The sequence below is a fragment of the Cibotium barometz genome, chromosome 32 (assembly GCF_041138505.1).
Source record: "Cibotium barometz isolate CiBa-2024 chromosome 32, ASM4113850v1, whole genome shotgun sequence".
NCBI lineage: Eukaryota > Viridiplantae > Streptophyta > Polypodiopsida > Cyatheales > Cibotiaceae > Cibotium > Cibotium barometz.
The window spans coordinates 50,129,939-50,151,424 of record NC_141077.1 but is presented as its reverse complement, the minus strand read 5'-3'; the positions used below and the strand labels follow the sequence as shown (position 1 = coordinate 50,151,424).

Here is a 21,486-nt window from a genome sequence, read left to right as displayed (position 1 = left end):
ATCCGGCCAATTCTTTATCGCTTCAACTTTCGCTGAACTTTCGCTGGATCCATCTCGACGCCATCCTTATACACTATATGCCCAAGAAAGTGAATCTCTTGCATGAAAAATTCACTCTTCTTTCCATTGACAACCAACCTATGCTTTCTGAGCTCCTCAAAGACTTTGGTCAAATGCTCCCGATGCTCCTTCTCTGAGTGAGAAAACACAATCATATCATCAAAGAAAGTGCCCACAAAAGCACGGTGGGGTCGAGAAATCCGATCCATCATCCTGTTAAAAGTTGCTGGAGCATTCGTAGGACCAAAAGGCATGACCAAAAACTCATAGAGTCCAAAAGTTGTCTTGAAAGCTGTCTTATGCACATCTTCTGGCCTGATGCGAATTTGATGATAACCACTCTTCAGATCAATGCTACTGAAGTAAGCTGCTCCCTGTAACCGATCCAAAATATCATCGATCCGAGGTATAGGGAATCTGTTGTTGATGGTAATCTTATTGAGTGCCTTGAAATCAGTGCACATCCGCCAAGAACCATCTTTCTTTTGTACCAAAAGCACTGGTGAACAATAGGGCGAGGAGCTGGGCTGAATCAACCCTTTGTCCAACAGATCACGCACTTGGCTCATAATCTCTTCTACTCACCCTATAGGGTGGCTTATTCGGTGGTGAACTTCCAGGAATCAAATTAATCCCATGATCTTCAGGCCTAGCAGGCGGCAATTCCCGTGGCAAAGCCTGCAAAACAATCTTGAAAGCTTTTGAGAAAATCCAATCTTTTCTTATCCAACTCATACAAGTTAGAATCTGTGGTATCCTGATTCTCTTTGACAAATAGTAAGTAATTAGAAAGATGTTTCTTTATTAAACGAGAAATGGCCAAGGCCGATACAACAGGAATAGATTCCCCTTTAAGCTTTACATCAAGAGTGTGTTCCTTATTCTTATTAGTGAGAGAGATTTTCCTGTTGAAAGTATCTACTACCACTTTAAGCTTATGGCACCAAGGCACACCCAACAAAACATCACAACCCTCCAAAGGCATAATGAAGAAATTATCCTCTGTCCGTGTAAGTCTGCACACTGAGACGCAATTTCTCAATGATCGGTGTAACCTCAACGGAATGTCAAGGACAAGCCAAAGTAGCCTCATGCAACACACCCATCTCCTCTGGTTTGATGCCCAACTTTGCGGCAAGCTCGAGGGTGATGAAGTTTGCATGAACCGTAGGATCGAAAAAGATCAAAACCTCCTATCTCGAAGTCTTCCCCATGCTCTGCATAACTCTGAAGATGCATCTCCTTGCTTCAATCCTATTAAGTCAGGTACTAGTCTAGCAGACGGTTTCTGTTTCTTTGCTTTAGGCTCTTCCTATGAATCATCTGCGTTTTTAGGTGCTCTCTTCGTACACCTATAGTACCGGTGCCCCGCTTCTCCACAAGAGAAACATTTGTTGCCAACTATAAGCTCTTTCCTTTCTTCATCTATCCTTTGAGGAAAGTGCTGAAATTTTCTCTTCTTGGATTGCCCCTTCTCTCGTGGTTCAATGTTTTTGGTCTCTTTCGACTCCTTTGATGCTTTCTTGGAGAAGAGACGTTGATCCTTGAATCCTGACATCTGACCAGTAAGCATGGCATATCCAGTTTGAGCATTTTCTCTCATCTGAGTCATATTAATGACCTTTGTTTTGATGCGATAATCTCGAAGCTCCTTGGGTAACCCACAGCAATAAGTCTCTATCTGCTCAACTAGTGACACGGGCCTAAAGGATGTGACCGGTAGCAGAGCATCCCAAAATTTCTTGTTATATTCTTCCAGGTTGTTACAATCTCTGGAATCTAATCGATGCCAAGCTGTCATAACATCCACCTCAAAAGTCGGTGTCAACCATAAGGAAGAGAAGATTTGCTTAAACTCCACCTATCCATGGAAACCCTTTCATGGATAGGTATGGCTGAAAATTTGGGTGGATGGGAGCCGAATGTTGAGGCTTAGATTTCTTCTCAGACCCTTGCCTCCGTGGTTTAGAATTAGCTTTGAAGTTTTGTGGAAAACGTGAGTCCTTCGCGAGTTCCATTAATCCCTCCATCAAACTCTACATCTTTGCTTCATAGGTGGCTTCAAGTTCTGGCATATCGGAAGGCATTTCTTGCTCACTTTCCTCGTCTTCATCGAAGTAGTAGTCGTCCTCTTCCGAAGATAAATCCTTCATCTCCGCACTAGTTCCAGCCATAGAATTAAATGTGTCGACCCACAGGCTCGCCCTCTTCAAAAAGTTGACGATGAATCCCGGCAATGGAACCTCGAAACCGGCCTTCGGCGACTTGACGGCCGTAAACACACTTAATCACACTTTAATTACTTTACGAACTGGAATAATAAATTGGAAGAAGAAGAAAATAAATAAGTGGAGCTAGAGTGCTCCTGCACAAAAGACCAATTGGCCCCAAAGCGTGGCGCTCCCACAGGTATTTATTTATAACTCAAAGTCGGCGTAGCCCTTGTACAATTCCCGAGAAGATTCCTCCTTGATCCACGGGGAGGAGATCTCCTTCAAGCTTTCACCCAAGATGTGTTGTGGGATACAAGGGCCTTGGCCCCTTATTTATACGAGTTTGGGGGAAAAAGCTATGCTTTTCTCCCTTGGAAAAATCTATTACAAAGGCTTTTTTTCCAAAAACGATCGAATAGGTTTTCTCTTCTTTTCTTTTGTTTTTAAAAATTAAAAATAAACATGGCGAATAGCTTTAAATTTTTTTTCTATGCTGCGTTTGGGCTGCCTTAAAAATTAAAAATAAACATGGCGAATAGCTTTAATTTTTTTTTCTATGCTGCGTTTGGGCTGCCTTACGCTTTTCTCATGTGCTTTTTCCCTGTGCGATTTGCTGCCCGGCGCCCACGCTTCGCTTCTGCCTGCCTTGCACTTGCTGCACGGCGCCCATGCTTCGCTGCTTCCCGGCAGCGCCTCTTTCTCTTGCGCTCGGCTGCACCTAGGCGCTGCAGTGCAGCCGGCTGCCTGCCCACGTGGCAGCATCTGCACACGTGCAGTCCTGTGCTGCCAGCCGCTTGCGCTTTCCTGCCACCTGTGCTATTGTGTGCCTCAGCCACACGTCAGCTGCAGCCCTGTCCTTGCCACGTCACCTATGCCACATGTGCCACGTGTCACTGTGCCAGTACTTGTACTACTTGCAGAGATGACCCATAAATATCCTTGAGAGAGAGAGATTGCTATACCTCCAGCAAGGTAAGAGAAACCAAAAACATGCACATGTACATACAAATGGGCATGCACAAACATGTAGTCACACACACACTAAACATGTATCTGTATCCTCACACGTGTACAAACTTACATATGCATACACAGATGAAAACATGATTAGTGAATGTTAAACATGCTTAAATTATGATTACAATGCTTAAGATAAAGAGGTAAAATACTCAGTCCTGTAACAAATAGTCTCGAGACGGAAGGCACCAGAGGTGGGACCCTCGAAGTAACTTTTGGGGGGGGGGGGATGGGGGATGGGGGATGCTGTGATAAATACTCGAAATGGTTCTCTGACAGAACTGAATCCTCCTGTACTCTGCCAGCTTGGTGTGCACGGTGACACCACTCAACTTTAGAAGACGACTGGCGACCCTAGCTCAAGCCAACAGTTTGCCACTCTCTGGCAGCAGAGTTGTTTTCGGCGGTTGGGTCTCTTCAGCCCTCTTGCAAATATCTTCATTGTGATCTATGGAGTTTGTTGGATATCTGACACGTAGGCTGGTTGAAGTAGAGAGTATGCTTACTCTTGAGCTCGGACCTTGTGGCGACACATGGAGGACATGATGTGTTCCAAAATTGATTGCGGCTCTTCGACGAGTGGAGGGAAGTTCTGATTATTTTGCCTCCCACAGAGATTGATATGCGGATTGCCTCATGGAACATTTAGGGTTTGTGGGGGCCTCAGTGCTTTCAGAGGCAAGGCGTCCTTAGAGGAGAGCTCCATAGAGTAGGAATTGGGAGACCCATCGGCATTCTTTTCCTCCAAGAGCACCATCTTTTCGAGGGGTTTACTTATCGCTGTGGGAAGATTTTACCAGGCAGGAGTCGCATTTTTGGTCTCCCTCTTTTGGCCCGGTTCCGGCAAGGCTGTCCATTGGCACCATATCTTTTCCTATTTGTCACCGAGGCCATGACCAGTTTTCTCTCAGCTCAAGACACAGGGCTCCAGGGATTGTGTTTCCCCATCTATAGTGAGGAAGAGCTGTTGGACTCTTGCGGATGACACAACAGCATACTTATTTGAGATGTGGGTAATCTCGAGAGATTCGTAGAGGCGGTAGAGATCTTTTGTCTTGCATCAAGAGTAGAGATCATTTGGCACAAGTTGTGGTTTTTGGGTAGGCTCTACACCCGCCGTTGCTTGGCGTCCAGCTGAGGCTTTCCTGTGGATTTCGAGGGATACTTGAGTCCGCTATCTTGGATGCTAGGTGGGCTATGATATCTCCCCAAAGCAATAGCTAGTCCCTCTTCTTCTGAGCATTTGGAAGAAGCTTTTGTACTAGAGTTCTTTGAGGCTTTCCTTAGCCGGCTGAGTGGTGGTGGCGAACCAGGCCTTTCTTGCCACCATATGGTATATTACTTCTTGTTGGGCCTTCTCCCAAGCCTGCATTGGTCAGGTACAGCGGTTGATTCGTGACTTTTTTGTGGGCCGACAATGATGGGAGGCTTGCCCGAGCCAAGGTGGCTTGGAGAGTGATCATTCAGCCGTGACACAGAGGGGGCCTAGGCATCATTGACCCCGCCATTCAGAGCCGTGCCCTGCTGGTTGATTGTTAAGAGGACTAATCCTAGGTGATGAGCCTTGGAAGGACTTCCTCTTGGTCAGGATTTCAGCTTGTACTCCGAGCCCTGGGGGCCCTTGGCCGTAGAGCACCACGTGGATCTTCACGGAGATGCGGGCCCGCGGATTTAGCCTAGCTTTTGAGGATAGATTTTCCGCCAGCCTACTACGAGCTTGGGATCACCTCAAGCCGGTCCTCTAGCAGTCGGTTTCTGTAGCCTCGAAGGAGCATCTTTGGCAGCCCCTTATCGGAACTCCTTGATCCATTTACCTAGTGGCCACATGTTGGGAGCCCGGCCTCATGTATCCTAGGGAGCATTTAGAATAGGACCTGCTAGATCCCTTGGAGATTGGCTTGCATTCAAACAGCTTCCCCCTGAGGCTCAGGAGAGGCATGGATGGGATCCAGGGTAGAGATTGAATCAGCTTCGACATCGACTCTGTTATTCCACAGGAGTGGCTAACCCCTATCCCAGACCCGACCCCCCCTCCCCGGGGTAGTGACTGATCGTATTTACTAGCCATGATATTCTTTTGGCAGCTCATGGCACAGATGAGAGTTGCGCATTACTCACTTTTTCGATTGGACCCCATGGTCGATTAAAGAGATCAGAGCCCCCTTTGGATGACTTCACTAGATGCACCTTATAGAGGGTGAGGGTGATCAGGTTCTGACACATGAGTGGCACATTGGCCCCCCTCCGACCAAGGTGGCCAGGGAAAGACTGTGGCGTTTATGGATTTGGGAGAGCCGGCCCCTTACGCGCCTCCGGAGGGACCCGAGGGAGTGGACTTGGTGTGATCCTGTTGACAGGGAGGATATGTTGGGTACTTCGTTCTTCGCATACACCGCACGGCTAGGTTGCATGATCTAGACGTCCGAGGTCGAGGGCACCTTGGTAGCACACTGGCAATCATAGGGCCTCTTACAACGGTCTCTCCCAAATTTTTGGAAGAGGCTCTGGGACACTTTTCGGCCTCGAAAGATCGCCCTCTTATGTTGGGTGCTAGCACATAAGAGTTTGGCGGTTGGCACGCGGTTGGCCATTGGTGGTTGACGTTGTCCGAGGTGTGGCCACCGCCAGGAGTCTCAGCGACATTGTCTCTGGGATTGCCTGAAGGCTCAGCAGGGTTGGTAGCGGATTCTACACATTTTCACGATGGTCAGGACCTCAATCCGCATCATTTCATGGGGCACTGTCACTTGGGCCACTGAGGCTAAGTTTGTCATGGCTTATGAGGAGGAAGGTCGGGACCTAGTCCTTTAGGTCTCTCACCTTTGCATTTCGGACGAGGCCGAGGCACTTTTACATCTTTAGGAGGTTTTTTCCGCTTGCCTATGTGAACACCCTAGCAACCACATTTTAGGGTCTACTTATCTTTTGTACTTGGTACACCTTTCATTATCAAGCAATATAAATTGAGTTGTGTGCTCTCTTCCCTCTCATGCTTCTTTGCATCTCCATTAGTGTGTTTACGTGTGTGCATTGCTATTGCTGCTGCACCCCCAACCCTAACAGTGGGTATCAGAGTTGTCTAGGTTCAGCCTCTTGCGCCTGAGCTCTTTCTTTGTTCGCAGCATGCCGTCCCCTCCGGGAGCCCTTAAGTGCGTGAAATCTCCAGCGGGCTTGCTGTCAGCGTTCATCGCTATCCCCGAAAGCCCTGTCTTCCCCCCCCCCCCCGGTCCCCTCTTCGCCCTTGATGTCACCATTTTGCGGCCCATTTGGTCCATCTCCATTTTTGGTGCCAGCTCTATGGGACTATCACTCCATGAGTGGCCAGATTTGTGCCATGTTCACATGAAGCCAGGCCGATGTCTCATGTGAAAGGGCGAGTTACTTTGTGTCACATGGATGGGAGCCAGTCTCATGCCACCCGTGTGTGACCATGATCGTGTCATATGGATAGGAGCCTGTATCGTGTCACCTGTGTATGGCCAAGACGATATCTTGTTCATGGGAGTGCCACTCCATGGAAGGATCCTTGTTTGTATCACGTCTTGCCTATGGGACTGTCACTCCATAGGAAGGCCAAGGTTTTCACATTCTGTCGTGCCAGATTTGTGCCCAACCAGAATGTCTTGTACAAGTTTTATGAAAGGGAGATTTCGTCCATTACATATGCATGTGCATCCATCTTTGTATGGTCGACTTATTTTTGCGTGACTTGTTTTCGTGTGACTCCCTGCTATGTCGTGCCAGTGCACTGGACAAGGACGCCCCCCAGTGTACCGTGGGTGTGCTCGTCTGTTGACGTGTTAGTGTGGCATGTGAACATGTGGTAAGTATCCTTTTTGACCCATTTTCTAATGTTATATTTATAACTTATGCTAACCTTTGTATTTATATGGTTATGTGTTCACATTCATTAAACCATTGGCCGTAGACAATAATAAGTGTGGGTGCCCAAAGTTCATTTGAAGAAAGTCTAGTGTAAGCAAAACTTGCCATTTAAATTAAACACATGCAAGGAGGTTGGACGGGGGCCACGTAAGTGGAAGGCGTAGAGGAAAGGTGGGAGCGACCTTTGCCATGCCCAGTATACTATGAGATCCGCGGGAGGTTTCACTGTCTATTTCGTGAGGGATTCGGTCCACTCTCCATCCACGATCATTGACTTCGAGGACTAGCGTTGCCTGGGCCTCTTCTTGCTTGAGCTCCGTAGACACAGGGACACCTTCAGAGAGCATCGGCCCCAGCCACCCCGCCCCCTCCCTCGCCAGCCAAACGTCAACAGTTTCTTCAGGACCCAGCAGGTGGAGGACACCGACATAGTGGATCTTGTGGACCCTCCACGAGCTGCTCTGGACCTACCTCGCGCGAGAGGAGTTACCTCGGACTGAGCCTCTGCACTCCAGTGTGCTCGACGCCCTCGACCCCCCCGTCCGCCACGATCACATCATCAGCTCCGGTACTAGGATATGCTTTACCGCCATCGAGCTACCTTTCCACGTGACATAGCGAGGGAGACCTCTCGGCCATACTCATCAGCCCCATGCTTGATATTTTGGAGAGTGGTATACCATCAACTCGGAGTTGATGTTGTTTTCATGTTTCTATGTTCTTAGTATTCCATGATGAGTTTCCATGGACAGTTTTGTATCACCCCAGTGAGATAGCTATGTTTATGTTTTCTTTTTGTTTTATTTTCCATTCCATGATGAGATATGCCATGGACATTATTGTATCACTTTCGTCTCATAGGCCCATCGGGTCTTTAGTAGACGCTCAATATATCTTTCTTTCTCTCTCTCTCTCTCTAAACCCTAAACCCTAAACCCGTCTCCTTGTCCGCTTCCTCACGCATGTGCGCTAGTCCCTTTGGCTCCCTAATCCCACCCACCCTTCCTCAGGCCCCTAAGGCAGCAACATAACTCTCTCTCTCTCTCTCTCTCTCTCTCTCTCTCTCTCTCTCTCTCCGATTTGTCTTATAGGCCGAGTTCGGTCTTTTGGAAGATATTAATAAAATCTTTCTTTCTTTCTTTTCTTTCTTTCTCTCTCGCTACTCCCTGCCTGTGGGAAGCGTTGCAGAGTAATCTCGAGGAATGGCTCCGAGTGTCCAAGAGAAGCTCGAGGCCCTCGAGACGGCAATGAAGGCACTAATCAAGGAGAACAAGAGGACATCTGGTTCCAACCTCAATGAGGTGGAGAACAAATTACACCGGCACATCATGGCCCTCGAAGCACGGGTCACGGATATTGAACAAGAGAACACGGCACTCAAGGAGGAGGTGAGTGCATTGAAAGTGGAACTGGTACGCGTCAAGAACACCGAGAAGGAAGAAGGGGAGATCGATGACAACACTCTCACGGCCATCAAAGAAGAGATCTCCAAGGAGATCACAAAGGACATGGAGGGAAAACTTGAAGCCAAGTAGTCAAGATGGGTTGAAGTGGTGAAGAAGAACATCCGTAAAGAAGTGAGGGAGGAGACTCAAAGGGAAGAACACCAAATCATTCACACCACCATTGAGGCGGAGAAGATGAGGCATGCCCGCCGCCTCAACATTCGAGTCACAAGTATAGCCGAGACACCCGACTCCACTCCTGAGAAAGATCGACAGCTTCTATGCATGATGCTCTGCTACAGGGAAGAGGACCCTCTCTCCTTCACCAAAGCATGGAGAGCCGAGAAAGACTCAACACGCAAGTGAGCCCTCATCCTACAGTTTGTAGGAGAGATGGAGAGGGTCACCTTCATGAGGAAGAGGGTGATTCTACGAGGATTACAGGGAGATTCCATCTATTTGGATGACGACCTTACAAGGATGCAGATAGAACACAGGAAAACATGCATGCCGAGAGTCCTACCGGCTCGGAAAGAGGGCAAGAGAGCATTCTATCGCGATGGCCGTGTCATCATCGATGGCAAGGCCGCCGACTAGCACCAGGCGGCCTATGGGACATCGGCTATGGAGGATCAAGATTCACAAATACACATAGCAGTTTGGAACTGCAATGGAGCACTTTGGACACATCTTGGGAGGATGGAGGAGGTCATGGAGGGATGGGACATCATACTACTTACAGAGACACACCAGAACCCAAAGAGGGGGCTACCCAAAGTAGAGGGCTATCAGTAGGAGTTTACATAGAGGGGGACCACACGGTAGAGCACATCGAGAGGATCTGGAGGTATAGCGGTACTCTTCAAGCGAGAGCTACAGGAGCGCCTACAGGTGGTAGCACGTGACCAGGAGGCTAGAGACATGTGGATTAGATTGCAGCTCTCTGCAGACAGGGTGTTATACATTGCTCTATGCTACTTCTCTCCTAGAGGGTCGAGATATGCCATGACAGTAGAGGAGGAGAGTAGAGGAGAGGAGGAGGACACATGGCAATTGGGAGAGTCACCATATGCAGCCCTTTCAGATGAGATCATACACTACTCCAACCTGGGGGAAGCTCTCCTTATGGGGGACTTCAATGCATGGACACAGAGCCGACAGTGCCAGATTTATGATTTCGAGCACCCCGAGGTGATGCACACACTAGAGGTGGAGGACACAGGAGCCTGCAGGGTGTTGAGGACATGGGGCCGGATAACACCAGATATGGTCATCACTTACTTGAGCTGGGAGTGCGACACCATGTCGTTTTATTTACGACGGGATGAGACAGTGGCATTATTCAGGAGCACTAACATGCTTTCCACGCTAGGGGGGGTAGCACAGTGGACTACATCATGGGTTCCATGGAGACCACACATGCAGTGACATCTTTCACCATCCCCCCTCTCCTATTGGTGCGGATCACACGTACCTCTTACTGTCACTTCCGAGCTCCACACCAGCATCCACACAGCCCACACAGGCATCGCATACAACTTTCTACTTCACCCATGACTTGGCAGACATATATGAGCATCATGTATATGACGGGCTATTCCAGATGGATCCCCCTGTCACCTCTAGACACTCACCACCCAGCTATCATCTTTGCTACATACGGCTGCCACCCGCAGCTTCCCCCATCATACACACATTGCACACAGATAGATCTGGGAGCATGCCCCAGAATCGGTGGTATGATGATGAGTGCAGAGAGCTATATAGACACCTCCATGCCCAGAGAACACTGGGGACCATTACACAGCGACAAGCGAGCCGACAGATGAGGACCGTGTTATGCCGTAAGAGGCGTGCATATGAGGAGGCACAGTACTGGGATATATACCACCTACTCATGCGCAGAGATGCAGCCACTGCATGGTGCAGGATGAGAGAGCCTCGCTGTCGTACCCGATTGAGGATCCACACACATTGCACACATGCAAAGAGCCTCTACCATATCCCTCAGCAGCCGCCCATACCACAGCCACATGAGTCCCACCCTACCACCTCTACTTTCTTTACCGCCTCGATGGTAGAGAGAGCTATCCGCCGGTTACAGCATGGGAGATCGAGTGCCACATAGGTATACAGAGTGAGCATCTTATTTATGCAGCTGACACAATGGGACCCTTTGTTGCTCACCTCTTTAATAGGGCACTACCGGAGGGCCTACGAGCTGAGTGGACTATGCACACCATCGTGCCTCTCCACAAAGCGGGAGACATGCTAGATCCCAGCAACTACAGGACTATCATGATTGGTCATACATTGGCCAAACTTTATGGCACAGTGCTCGAGGCAGAGTTGAGCTCATATGCAGAGAAGGAGGGACTGCGAGCAGCACGGCAAGCTGGATTTCGACGAGTTTTCTCCACTATTGACCATATATTCACTCTGAGATGTCTGATTGACCAGGCTAGGGCGCAGGAGAAGAGATTATACTGCTGCTTTGTGGATTTCCGCAAAGCATTTGACACGGTGCCACAAGAGAGACTCTTCTAGTGCCTACAGTCATTGGGGATCCCATCAAAGATGGTTTGGGGCATCTATGCTTTATATGAGCAGGTCCTCGAGCGCATACGATGCCTTGGGGGGCTATTTGATGTTATTGCTAGCACCATAGGTGTGAAGCAAGGATGCCCACTCTCTCCTACACTATTTGGGCTATACATCGATGAGGTGGTTGACTTCATTGGTCACGGTTGTGGGGACGGGGTAGACATCGTAGGTACCACAGTCCACATTATGGTATATGCACATGATATTATTCTGGTCTCTGAGTCGCGGATGGGACTACAGCAGCATCTCCATGCACTCCATGACTTCTGCACACAGAGGGGGCTTACAGTGAACCTTGGGAAAACCAAGGCCATGATTTTCCACACCTTAGGGCCGGCTCGACGACAAGCCATCTTCACACTAGCAGGAGGACAGGTAGAGGTGGTAGACTCATATGTGTACCTGGGTATTACATTTACGACTCCACCAGGAAGATTTACTATGGCACAGACTCACTTGAGGGTATGCAGCTTCGGCCATGCTAGAGAGACAATGTCACTAGGAGTCCCGCACGAAGGGGTGGTTGTTTGACACACTAGTCACCCCTACTTTGATGTATGCTGCAGCAGTATGGGCACCTGGGCTTGCCACCTCCACATGGTCTCTGATAGAGAGGCCTCAGATTCTCATGCTCTCACGGATGATCCGCATCAAAACCCTCCGTCCCACATGACATTGTGCGGACGGAGTTTGCTGCACCTCCTATGCTAGTAGAGGCCCTCTTCCAGACGATCTGCTTCATACAGAGGATCAGGGAGATGCCATCAGATCGACTCTCACATAGAGCTTTTGAGGCGTCCAGGCAGCTCGCAGAGAGTGGAGATAGGAGATCATGGTAATCACATATGATATAGTGGCTCACTCAGCATGGTCTTGACATAGATCACCTGCCACCTTTCCAGTATGATATACATGCACCACACATCCAGCTCTCTCACAGTGAAAAGAACAGAGTCCTTCGGGAGGATTTATGGCAGCGATACACTCAACAGACTTGGATTACAGCCAGTCAGCCTCTACCATCGAAGATGCTATACTACAGAGATCAGTTTATCTGTATCTCAGTGGATGGATTCATACAGAGACCTGGATACATGGATGTGTACATGCCTCACAGAGCCCGAGTGGCGATTGGCCAGCTCAGAGTGTCATCACACCAGCTTGAGATTGAGGCAGGTAGGGTAGCACGGATCCCCAGAGCAGAGAGGATATGCAGACTATGCCAGGAGGAGGTTGAGAGTCAGGAACATTATGTATGCAGATGTAGAGCATATAGTGTCATTAGAGAGAGATACACCACCATCTTCAGTGGACATCCCTCACTCCGCTAGATCATGGAGTCCACAGACCAACGTAGATTTGGCCAGTTCTTGTTAGAGAGACAGCGCCAGAGAGAGACACTGATTAGGACTCATACCACAGGGAGAGGTGGGCTATAGCACCAGCTCACTGATTTCTTCCAGAGATCTATCCCAGTGCCTACCCTGACACAGGAGGGGGTTACACTTCAGCATGCTGCGGACGTCCGAGCCAGACGGAGACTGAGAGATTTGTGGATGCTTATGTTATTCATTAATATCAAGGTTAAGTGATCTAAGATTGTGCGTTTGTTTTTCCGATTGTGGTTGGTCTCTTGTGGGAGCTGTTGCACATGACTTGGCGGCCAACGGTGCACCCCACTCTGCTGGCATGGCACCACCTCGTCCGCTCCGCTCCACCCTCTTTATAGGGCTGGTCGGCAGCAAGAGGATATTTATGTGTCTTTTCTGTTGGTGGCCAACAGCAGGTCGGCCAGTTTGGGAATTCTTATGGGACCTACAACAGCGGTACACTGATTGATCGTGCGATTGAGCTTGGGTGGTCCAGACGCCCACGACTACGGAGGAGGGCATCCCAGCATAGACGGAGGTTGCAGCGGCGGATCCGGATTATTCTTGCGAGACATGCGGGACATCCAGTCAGGGTGCTGACCTCAGAGGATATTGAGGAGATCCGCCAGCGTCCGATGTGGCACATATTATGAGATGGAGGCACCTCCATAGTGTACCCCCCCCGTCCCACATGATATTGTATCCCCTCACTGTACTCCACTCACCTCCATATCATACTCCCTCCCTCACTATATTCACACCCTATAAGGGTTTTTGTTTACCTTCCAGTTCTAGTTTCATTTTCTAGGTGCCGGTAGTATCATCTTTATTTTTCATTTTTTGGTTTTTTATCCAGACATTGTATCAGATCCACCATGATGTAACTTTTTGGTCTCATAGGTCATTATGGCCTTTTGAAGACATTAATATAACGTTTCATTTCATTTCTCTCTTCTCTCCATCTCTGCTTTGCATTTTGCATGAAGATGTTCCTATGAAAGGTGTTTAGGGCTGAAAGAAGACACAGCTTCCACGCATGTAACAGGTTGCATTCAATGGGTACTCTATTTGAAGTGCGTTGGACCAGTACCATTTGGTGTGGGACAATTACTTTTTTGTATGAAAAAAGGGCTGAAAATGATGTATTTGGAATGCTTGGTGTTGAGGATAAGCTGGATAGGACCAATTATCCACTTGTTACCAAACGCTGTGTCTCATGAGCTCTCCAACAGTCTGCTTCAGGGGCATTGGAGGGTAATATTGCGTCTACTTTGATGGCTGATCTTGCATCCCCTTCTACTGCGGAGAAAAATCTAGATGGGATGGCAAAGATGCTAGTGCACATGGTTTAATAGCATTGTTTGTGGAGAGAAGCGTAATTCCTCATATTCGGTCATGTAAGACTGCCAAGGAGGTTTGGGATGTGCTTGCAATGCTTTACCAGGTACGCAACGAGGCACATGTTGTCTTGCAATGTCGATAGCTTGAGACAGAGCATATGAATGAGGGAGATTTGATGGATGGTTTTCTTACGAAAATCAAAGATTTGAAGGAGGAGGTGTTGATGAGGTGTATCTTGACAATTCATTGGTCCCATCGTTCTTAATGCATTATCGGACTTGTACCAGAGTTTCTCTTCTACCATTAGACTGATGAGGAAGGGTAATCCAAATGCCTTGACATTTGATGAGTTGGTTTCAATGCTCTTGCAGACGAGTAATCAAGGCAAAACAGGTTTGTTATTGGGTATTAGGGAACATGCCTTTGCAACAAATCAGCATGTCAAAGACAAAGTATCGTCACAGCGGGGTAATAAGTCTAAGACATATTCAATGGAGTCCTTTGGCAAGGGTGCAGCAGTATAGGCTCTACCATTTGGCCACAATGCTGTTTTTGGTGAGCAGAGATGTTTAGTTCAGCCCATGCTTACATGGAAAAAAGGGGTATGCCTACAAGATTTGTTTGATACACTCGTATCTTTGTACAATTCGGGTCAGCCACATGAGCAATCAAGTGCTCAACAAGGTGCTGTAATTCAGCTCCTAACAGCTGCGAATCAGCCCCCATTAGTTGACATTTAGTTTGTTTCACAGGCCACAAATCAGCCCATACACGAAGTTGTGAAGTTGCAGTGGATGAGGAACGAGCATCGGTTTAGGAGTCCAAACAAGTGAAGAGATAGTTGTTGGATAATTAATGCACGAGGCAACCTTGGAATTGAACATGAGAGAGATGAGAAGTCGGTCTTAGATTGAATTTCTAGACTAGTGCGGATCGTTTGATATTTTAACTCTATGAAGTATCCGTGGTTGGATCCCACAATGGTCACAGATACTTCTGGGTGAACGGAGTTGTACGGGGTTCCAAGACTTTGGAGTCATATGGACTTTCCATTTGGTCGATGGGGTGTAACCCATGGACATGTTAGGGGTGGAATATTTTATGACCCTTGTTCCTTGCAGAATCTCTCTTAATGGCATTGTGTGGCTACACGTTTGGTAAACATAAATTCATTCCCGTTTGGTTGGGTGAAAAGTAGCTGGAAGTGGTATGTTGTCTTCAGGCTGTTTCATAGCATGGGACATACGTAGAAATTGATGGAGAGTTTTCTGCTTGCCCTAAAGTAGATGTGAGTATCTATTGGTTATGTTTGAAAACACTATCTCCATTCAGTCTTAGATGAGGATTCGACGAGAGAGATCTCGTGGTATACTAACTGGAAGTCTTAGGTTTCAGGGTTACACAGGGAGGGTCATAGACATCCATGGTGTATGTGGAAAAGAGAGACAGTAAGAGATGTAACAAACTTAAAGTAAGAGAGCAAATGATTGCACCGTACAATGAAAGATTATATTAATATGTTAACCTTCAAAGTATGATCCCTTTATATAGGTTGAATGTCTTGTCTTTCTCAACACTCTAATCTTGGGCCAATGACACTTGTCTAAACCAATGACATCTTTGCTTACACACACAAACACACTAGTGGCTATAAGTCCCTGCTCACACACACTCTCACACTTTCACCTCTAAGAGGTGTTCACACACAAACTCTAATTTTCGCAACAATCCCCACTTTAGAGCTCGTGTGGTGTTATGAGCAATAGCCTTCATACTTCAGGTGATTTGGGCTCAGTGGCACCATGTGATGCAAAATTGGACGAGTTTGCCAGATTGGAGAACTGAAGGCGGCGGTTCTCTCAGCACTTGCACCATCCAAGAAACGGTGGCAAAGCTGGCGGTGCTATTGATGTGTTGGGCAGTGGTGGTGCGCCCAGCACAAGCGCCACTCGGAAATGGCGGCGGGCGGTAGTGGCAAGTTGAGAGCATGGCTATGATACCAATTATGAGGTTTTAGGGTTATACTAGCGCAGTTTTGCGAGGTGTTTCTGAAACGACAGGTATGAAACGGGTTTCGTACTTTTTGAAACGTTTCCTAAAAGGTAAGAAACGGATTCAAAAAGGTTTCAAACAAAATAGAAAAAATATGTAGTTTAACTTGGAATATACAAAAAAAAAATGTATTTTGCCTTATGACATAACTTATAAGAAACCACACAAAGTTCACCATGCTAGATGTAACTAAAAATACATGGCTCACCCAATCAAGCTGCCCTTGTAAAACCGCTCCAAATTCACTCTATATTGCTCAAGGCAGGTAGCCTTGGGCCTTAGTAGAGCAAGGGGAGGAAGATATACAAGAAATATTAAGCACAGAGAAAAAAGCGTGCTTCTTTGTGAGCTCTATAGAGAGAACGTACATAAAGCACAAAAGAAAATTTTACCTCGATAGGGCCCAAGGAGCACACGGGATTTCACAAGCGCACTATCACTAGCCAGTTGGTACACATACTGTTGAGAAACATGAAGGGAATCGCCTCTGGAAAACGTGCACGAAAAAAATGTATGAAATGATGGCAATGTGGTCTAGGGTATTATTAATTGGACTGAAAAAAAACGTGTTTCATATAGTACAAAACGTTTGAAACGTTCGAAACATTTCGTACGTTTTCACTAGGTAAGAAACGTGTTTCTATGCACTGGCCTAAGTGCTAAGGAGGGTAGACATCCATGGTGTATGTGCAGAAGTGAAACAAGGAGAGATGTAACAAATTGAAAGTAAGAAATTAATTGCACCATACAATGAAAACTTGTATTGATATAATAACGTCACTCATGGAGCAATGACACTTGGCTAAACCAATGACATGAGTGCTCACACACATAAACACACTAGTGGCTATAAGCCGTGTTCATATGCACTTACACACTTTCACCTCTAAGAGGTGTACACACACACACACACACACACACACACACACGAACTCTGATTTTCCCAACAGGAAGTATATGGCACGGGACTTGTTTGTGCATTAAGTGGACTAGTGATTGCCGACAACTAATGTAGGATGCCATTTGGTAAGACAATTGAGTTGTGTTGTGGGTTTGTGCTAGGGTTGTTATGGTAAAGCTTGTTGCACTTTAAGATTAGATGTCCTATTGGGATTTAGCGCTTGGATGAGGGTTGAATTTATAGTAAGCAATTGGATCTTTGTAGCGGGTTCTACAAGAGGAGTCTTACATTGACCTAGGTAAGAGGCAATAAACTTGAGTAGCTGCTATGGACGGATGCTGGGATCCAGAGATTCGCTTACTTAGGCTTGTTGTCTTCTCATGCATCTACGAGGACGTACAAAAGAAAATTTTACCTCGATAGGGCCCAAGGAGCACACGGGATTTCACAAGCGCACTATCACTAGCCAGCTGGTACACATACTGTTGAGAAACATGAAGGGAATCGCCTCTGGAAAACGTGCACGAAAAAAATGTATGAAATGATGGCAATGTGGTCTAGGGTATTATTAATTGGACTGAAAAAAAACGTGTTTCATATAGTACAAAACGTTTGAAACGTTCGAAACATTTCGTACGTTTTCACTAGGTAAGAAACGTGTTTCTATGCACTGGCCTAAGTGCTAAGGAGGGTAGACATCCATGGTGTATGTGCAGAAGTGAAACAAGGAGAGATGTAACAAATTGAAAGTAAGAAATTAATTGCACCATACAATGAAAACTTGTATTGATATAATAACGTCACTCATGGAGCAATGACACTTGGCTAAACCAATGACATGAGTGCTCACACACATAAACACACTAGTGGCTATAAGCCGTGTTCATATGCACTTACACACTTTCACCTCTAAGAGGTGTACACACACACACACACACACACACACACACACGAACTCTGATTTTCCCAACAGGAAGTATATGGCACGGGACTTGTTTGTGCATTAAGTGGACTAGTGATTGCCGACAACTAATGTAGGATGCCATTTGGTAAGACAATTGAGTTGTGTTGTGGGTTTGTGCTAGGGTTGTTATGGTAAAGCTTGTTGCACTTTAAGATTAGATGTCCTATTGGGATTTAGCGCTTGGATGAGGGTTGAATTTATAGTAAGCAATTGGATCTTTGTAGCGGGTTCTACAAGAGGAGTCTTACATTGACCTAGGTAAGAGGCAATAAACTTGAGTAGCTGCTATGGACGGATGCTGGGATCCAGAGATTCGCTTACTTAGGCTTGTTGTCTTCTCATGCATCTACGAGGACGTACAAAAGAAAATTTTACCTCGATAGGGCCCAAGGAGCACACGGGATTTCACAAGCGCACTATCACTAGCCAGCTGGTACACATACTGTTGAGAAACATGAAGGGAATCGCCTCTGGAAAACGTGCACGAAAAAAATGTATGAAATGATGGCAATGTGGTCTAGGGTATTATTAATTGGACTGAAAAAAAACGTGTTTCATATAGTACAAAACGTTTGAAACGTTCGAAACATTTCGTACGTTTTCACTAGGTAAGAAACGTGTTTCTATGCACTGGCCTAAGTGCTAAGGAGGGTAGACATCCATGGTGTATGTGCAGAAGTGAAACAGGGAGAGATGTAACAAATTGAAAGTAAGAAATTAATTGCACCATACAATGAAAACTTGTATTGATATAATAAGGTGACTCATGGAGCAATGACACTTGGCTAAACCAATGACATGAGTGCTCACACACACAAACACACTAGTGGCTATAAGCCGTGTTCATATGCACTTACACACTTTCACCTCTAAGAGGTGTACACACACACACACACACACACACACACACGAACTCTGATTTTCCCAACAGGAAGTATATGGCACGGGACTTGTTTGTGCATTAAGTGGACTAGTGATTGCCGACAACTAATGTAGGATGCCATTTGGTAAGACAATTGAGTTGTGTTGTGGGTTTGTGCTAGGGTTGTTATGGTAAAGCTTGTTGCACTTTAAGATTGGATGTCCTATTGGGATTTAGCGCTTGGATGAGGGTTGAATTTATAGTAAGCAATTGGATCTTTGTAGCGGGTTCTACAAGAGGAGTCTTACATTGACCTAGGTAAGAGGCAATAAACTTGAGTAGCTGCTATGGACGGATGCTGGGATCCAGAGATTCGCTTACTTAGGCTTGTTCTCTTCTCATGCATCTACGAGGACGTGAAGGGAAGTATCTTACGTTCCAACAAGCCTAGGACCAGGGATGTGGACTAACCGAGGTTAGGGTTAGGGCTTAGCTAGGGTGTGGACACTTTGTAGGTTCAAGGCTAAGGTCGCTAATAGGATGAGTTCTAGATTGGCTAAGAGCTTATAATTAATAGCCTAGGGATAATAATGGCTAAAAGCTTATTAATAAAGCAAGAAAGCTTATAAAAAAGCCAAGGACCAATGATAGATAGGTTATTGCTATATAAGTGACCTTGGGGGCACGTATGAGTTATTGAGGTATCCACGCAGTAGACTTGAGGGCGTACAAGACCTCATGGCCATGGAGCTGCAAGGTGGGTGGTTCAGCCTGGTAGTGTGGGACACTTATGTTGGGGCCATTGGTACCAAGTAGGCTTTCCGCAATCGGACCTCAGCTCGGGGGTAAGGACTCTATGGTCGGGTGAGTTGCTAACCACAATCTATCGCGTCATGCGATGCGTACAATAATGGGTCTATGAAACCTCCTTAGGTTTCGGTTCTAGCTCAGATGACTCTCAGGCTTGGTCTTTGAAGACCTTATAGATGCAAGTTCAAGGAGGTTTCGGTTCTAGCTCAGATGACCCTCAGGCTTGGTCTATGAAGACCTTATAGATGCATGTTCTTGCATCTATTCTCCTATTAGACCAAGAAAAGAGAGAGGATGTCCTCCTGTGAATGCCATCCTCAACAATCTCTGCCATGTATAGAGAGAATAAACCTCTCCCAAGAGGCCCTCTCAAGTGGGTGCACCATACCCACTTGTCCTCCTCTTTTATCTGAAAGTTGCTCAACCATATTAAAGTAACACCCCTAATGCTCCAGTGATTGGCATGAGGAAGGAAGTTAGTAAGGGCCTTCCAAAAGGAAAAGGGAATCCTTCCCCTCTATGCGTAGGTGCATACATGTTCAAAGTACCAATGTGTCTCCCATCCTCCATAATGATGATACACTATGCTCTTGCAGGCAAATTGACACCATGGCCAATGATGCAAGGCAAGATAGAGGCTGACATTGAAATAAGTACAGCACCTTTTGTCCTAACCAAAAGGTGTGACCTGATAATAACTTGCAAGATCTACCACATTGGCTTGCATGTAGTCTATGCTCCTGCAAGAGTAAAATGTCCGTGGGACATAGTCACATGGAACGGGAACGGACAGATGGAATGGGGGTCTGTTCTGGAACAGGAACGGGAACCCGGAAAGAAAATGGGAACGACATGCCATCACCATATGGCTCCCATTTGCAAGCTAAGGAGACATAGGAGATTGCAACCAGCTTCATATATGAAATAGGCCCTCTGTATCTCCTTTCTTCAAGCCTGTTTTTGCCCTCTTTTGGGCCTTATATTTGTTACCAAGAATGTAGGCCATAGAGTTTTACATTATTCTCTTACTAAAAATAAAATCTAACCATACTATATTTTTGTGGCGTTCAAGGCATAAAACTGTTATGTCCTGTTTTACCAAACTAGTGTTAGTTAAAGATTTTGTTTAGATTTGTTGAACCAAACATGATAATTACATTCGAGATTAATCTTGGTTTTATTGCTCAAATTGAACTTGCTTCTTCACAGGGTTGACAGGCAACGGAGGGAGGATGACCAGAAACAAAGATCCTCTCGCAAAGCTCAAGAAGCCGAACAATCCATCATTAACAGGGTAGGCTTTGGTTTTGCCAATTGCATCTTAACATCTCGGAGACGCATCAATCTCTTTTCCTATTATAGTTGAAGGGAACTGTAGGAGTTAATTTTGCAAGAAAGAGTCAGAATTATTCAATTTACTTTTTTTATTTGGGATCTAGTCAACTACGCCACCTCCACAAACAGGTGGGAGCTTAAAATCTATCAAAGAAAAGGGTTCATCAGACAAAGAAACAAAAGAGAGTTCTTCTTTGCAAACTGCGGGGTCTGCTGGAGAGCTTACTGCAGGTAGGCGAATCCCCTGTTTTGATTTATAAGCATGTACAATCTGTACAGGATGGTTACATAGCCTGTACTTGTTCACGTTTGAGAGAAACTACACTGAGCTTATCTTTGTAGTATGAATGCGAGAAACTAGTCACTAAACGCATGCATTTTCAGGTTGTTATGGGATCTGTGAAAACTTTGAAAGCTATCTTAGGGAGTGCTGAGACAGTTTGCCAATCTAATGATGGGTTAAATACAGGCTACTTGTTAAAGAGAAGCTCAAAGACAAACGGTTGGAAGAAGCGGTGGTTTGTTCTCAATGAGAAGACAGGCAAGGTAATGAATTGAACATAACACATAAATTTCGAAGATTCTGGTTCCATTTGTATGACACACAAAAGCTATGATGCTTTTTTG

The 21,486-nt window shown here is 46.3% G+C and overlaps 1 protein-coding gene across 3 annotated transcripts in view; it reads left to right on the top strand.

Annotated features, from left to right (window-relative positions):
- Positions 1-21,486, top strand: part of LOC147620307 (dynamin-2A-like) — a 112,718-nt gene that overhangs the window by 73,856 nt on the left and 17,376 nt on the right. For all 3 annotated transcript variants that reach the window (XM_086772503.1, XM_086772502.1, XM_086772504.1), the window contains 3 exons: positions 20,734-20,818; positions 20,964-21,090; positions 21,329-21,405. In XM_086772503.1, coding sequence (XP_086628629.1) covers positions 20,734-20,818; positions 20,964-21,090; positions 21,329-21,405 — 289 coding nt within the window. The remainder of the gene's footprint in view (positions 1-20,733; positions 20,819-20,963; positions 21,091-21,328; positions 21,406-21,486) is intronic.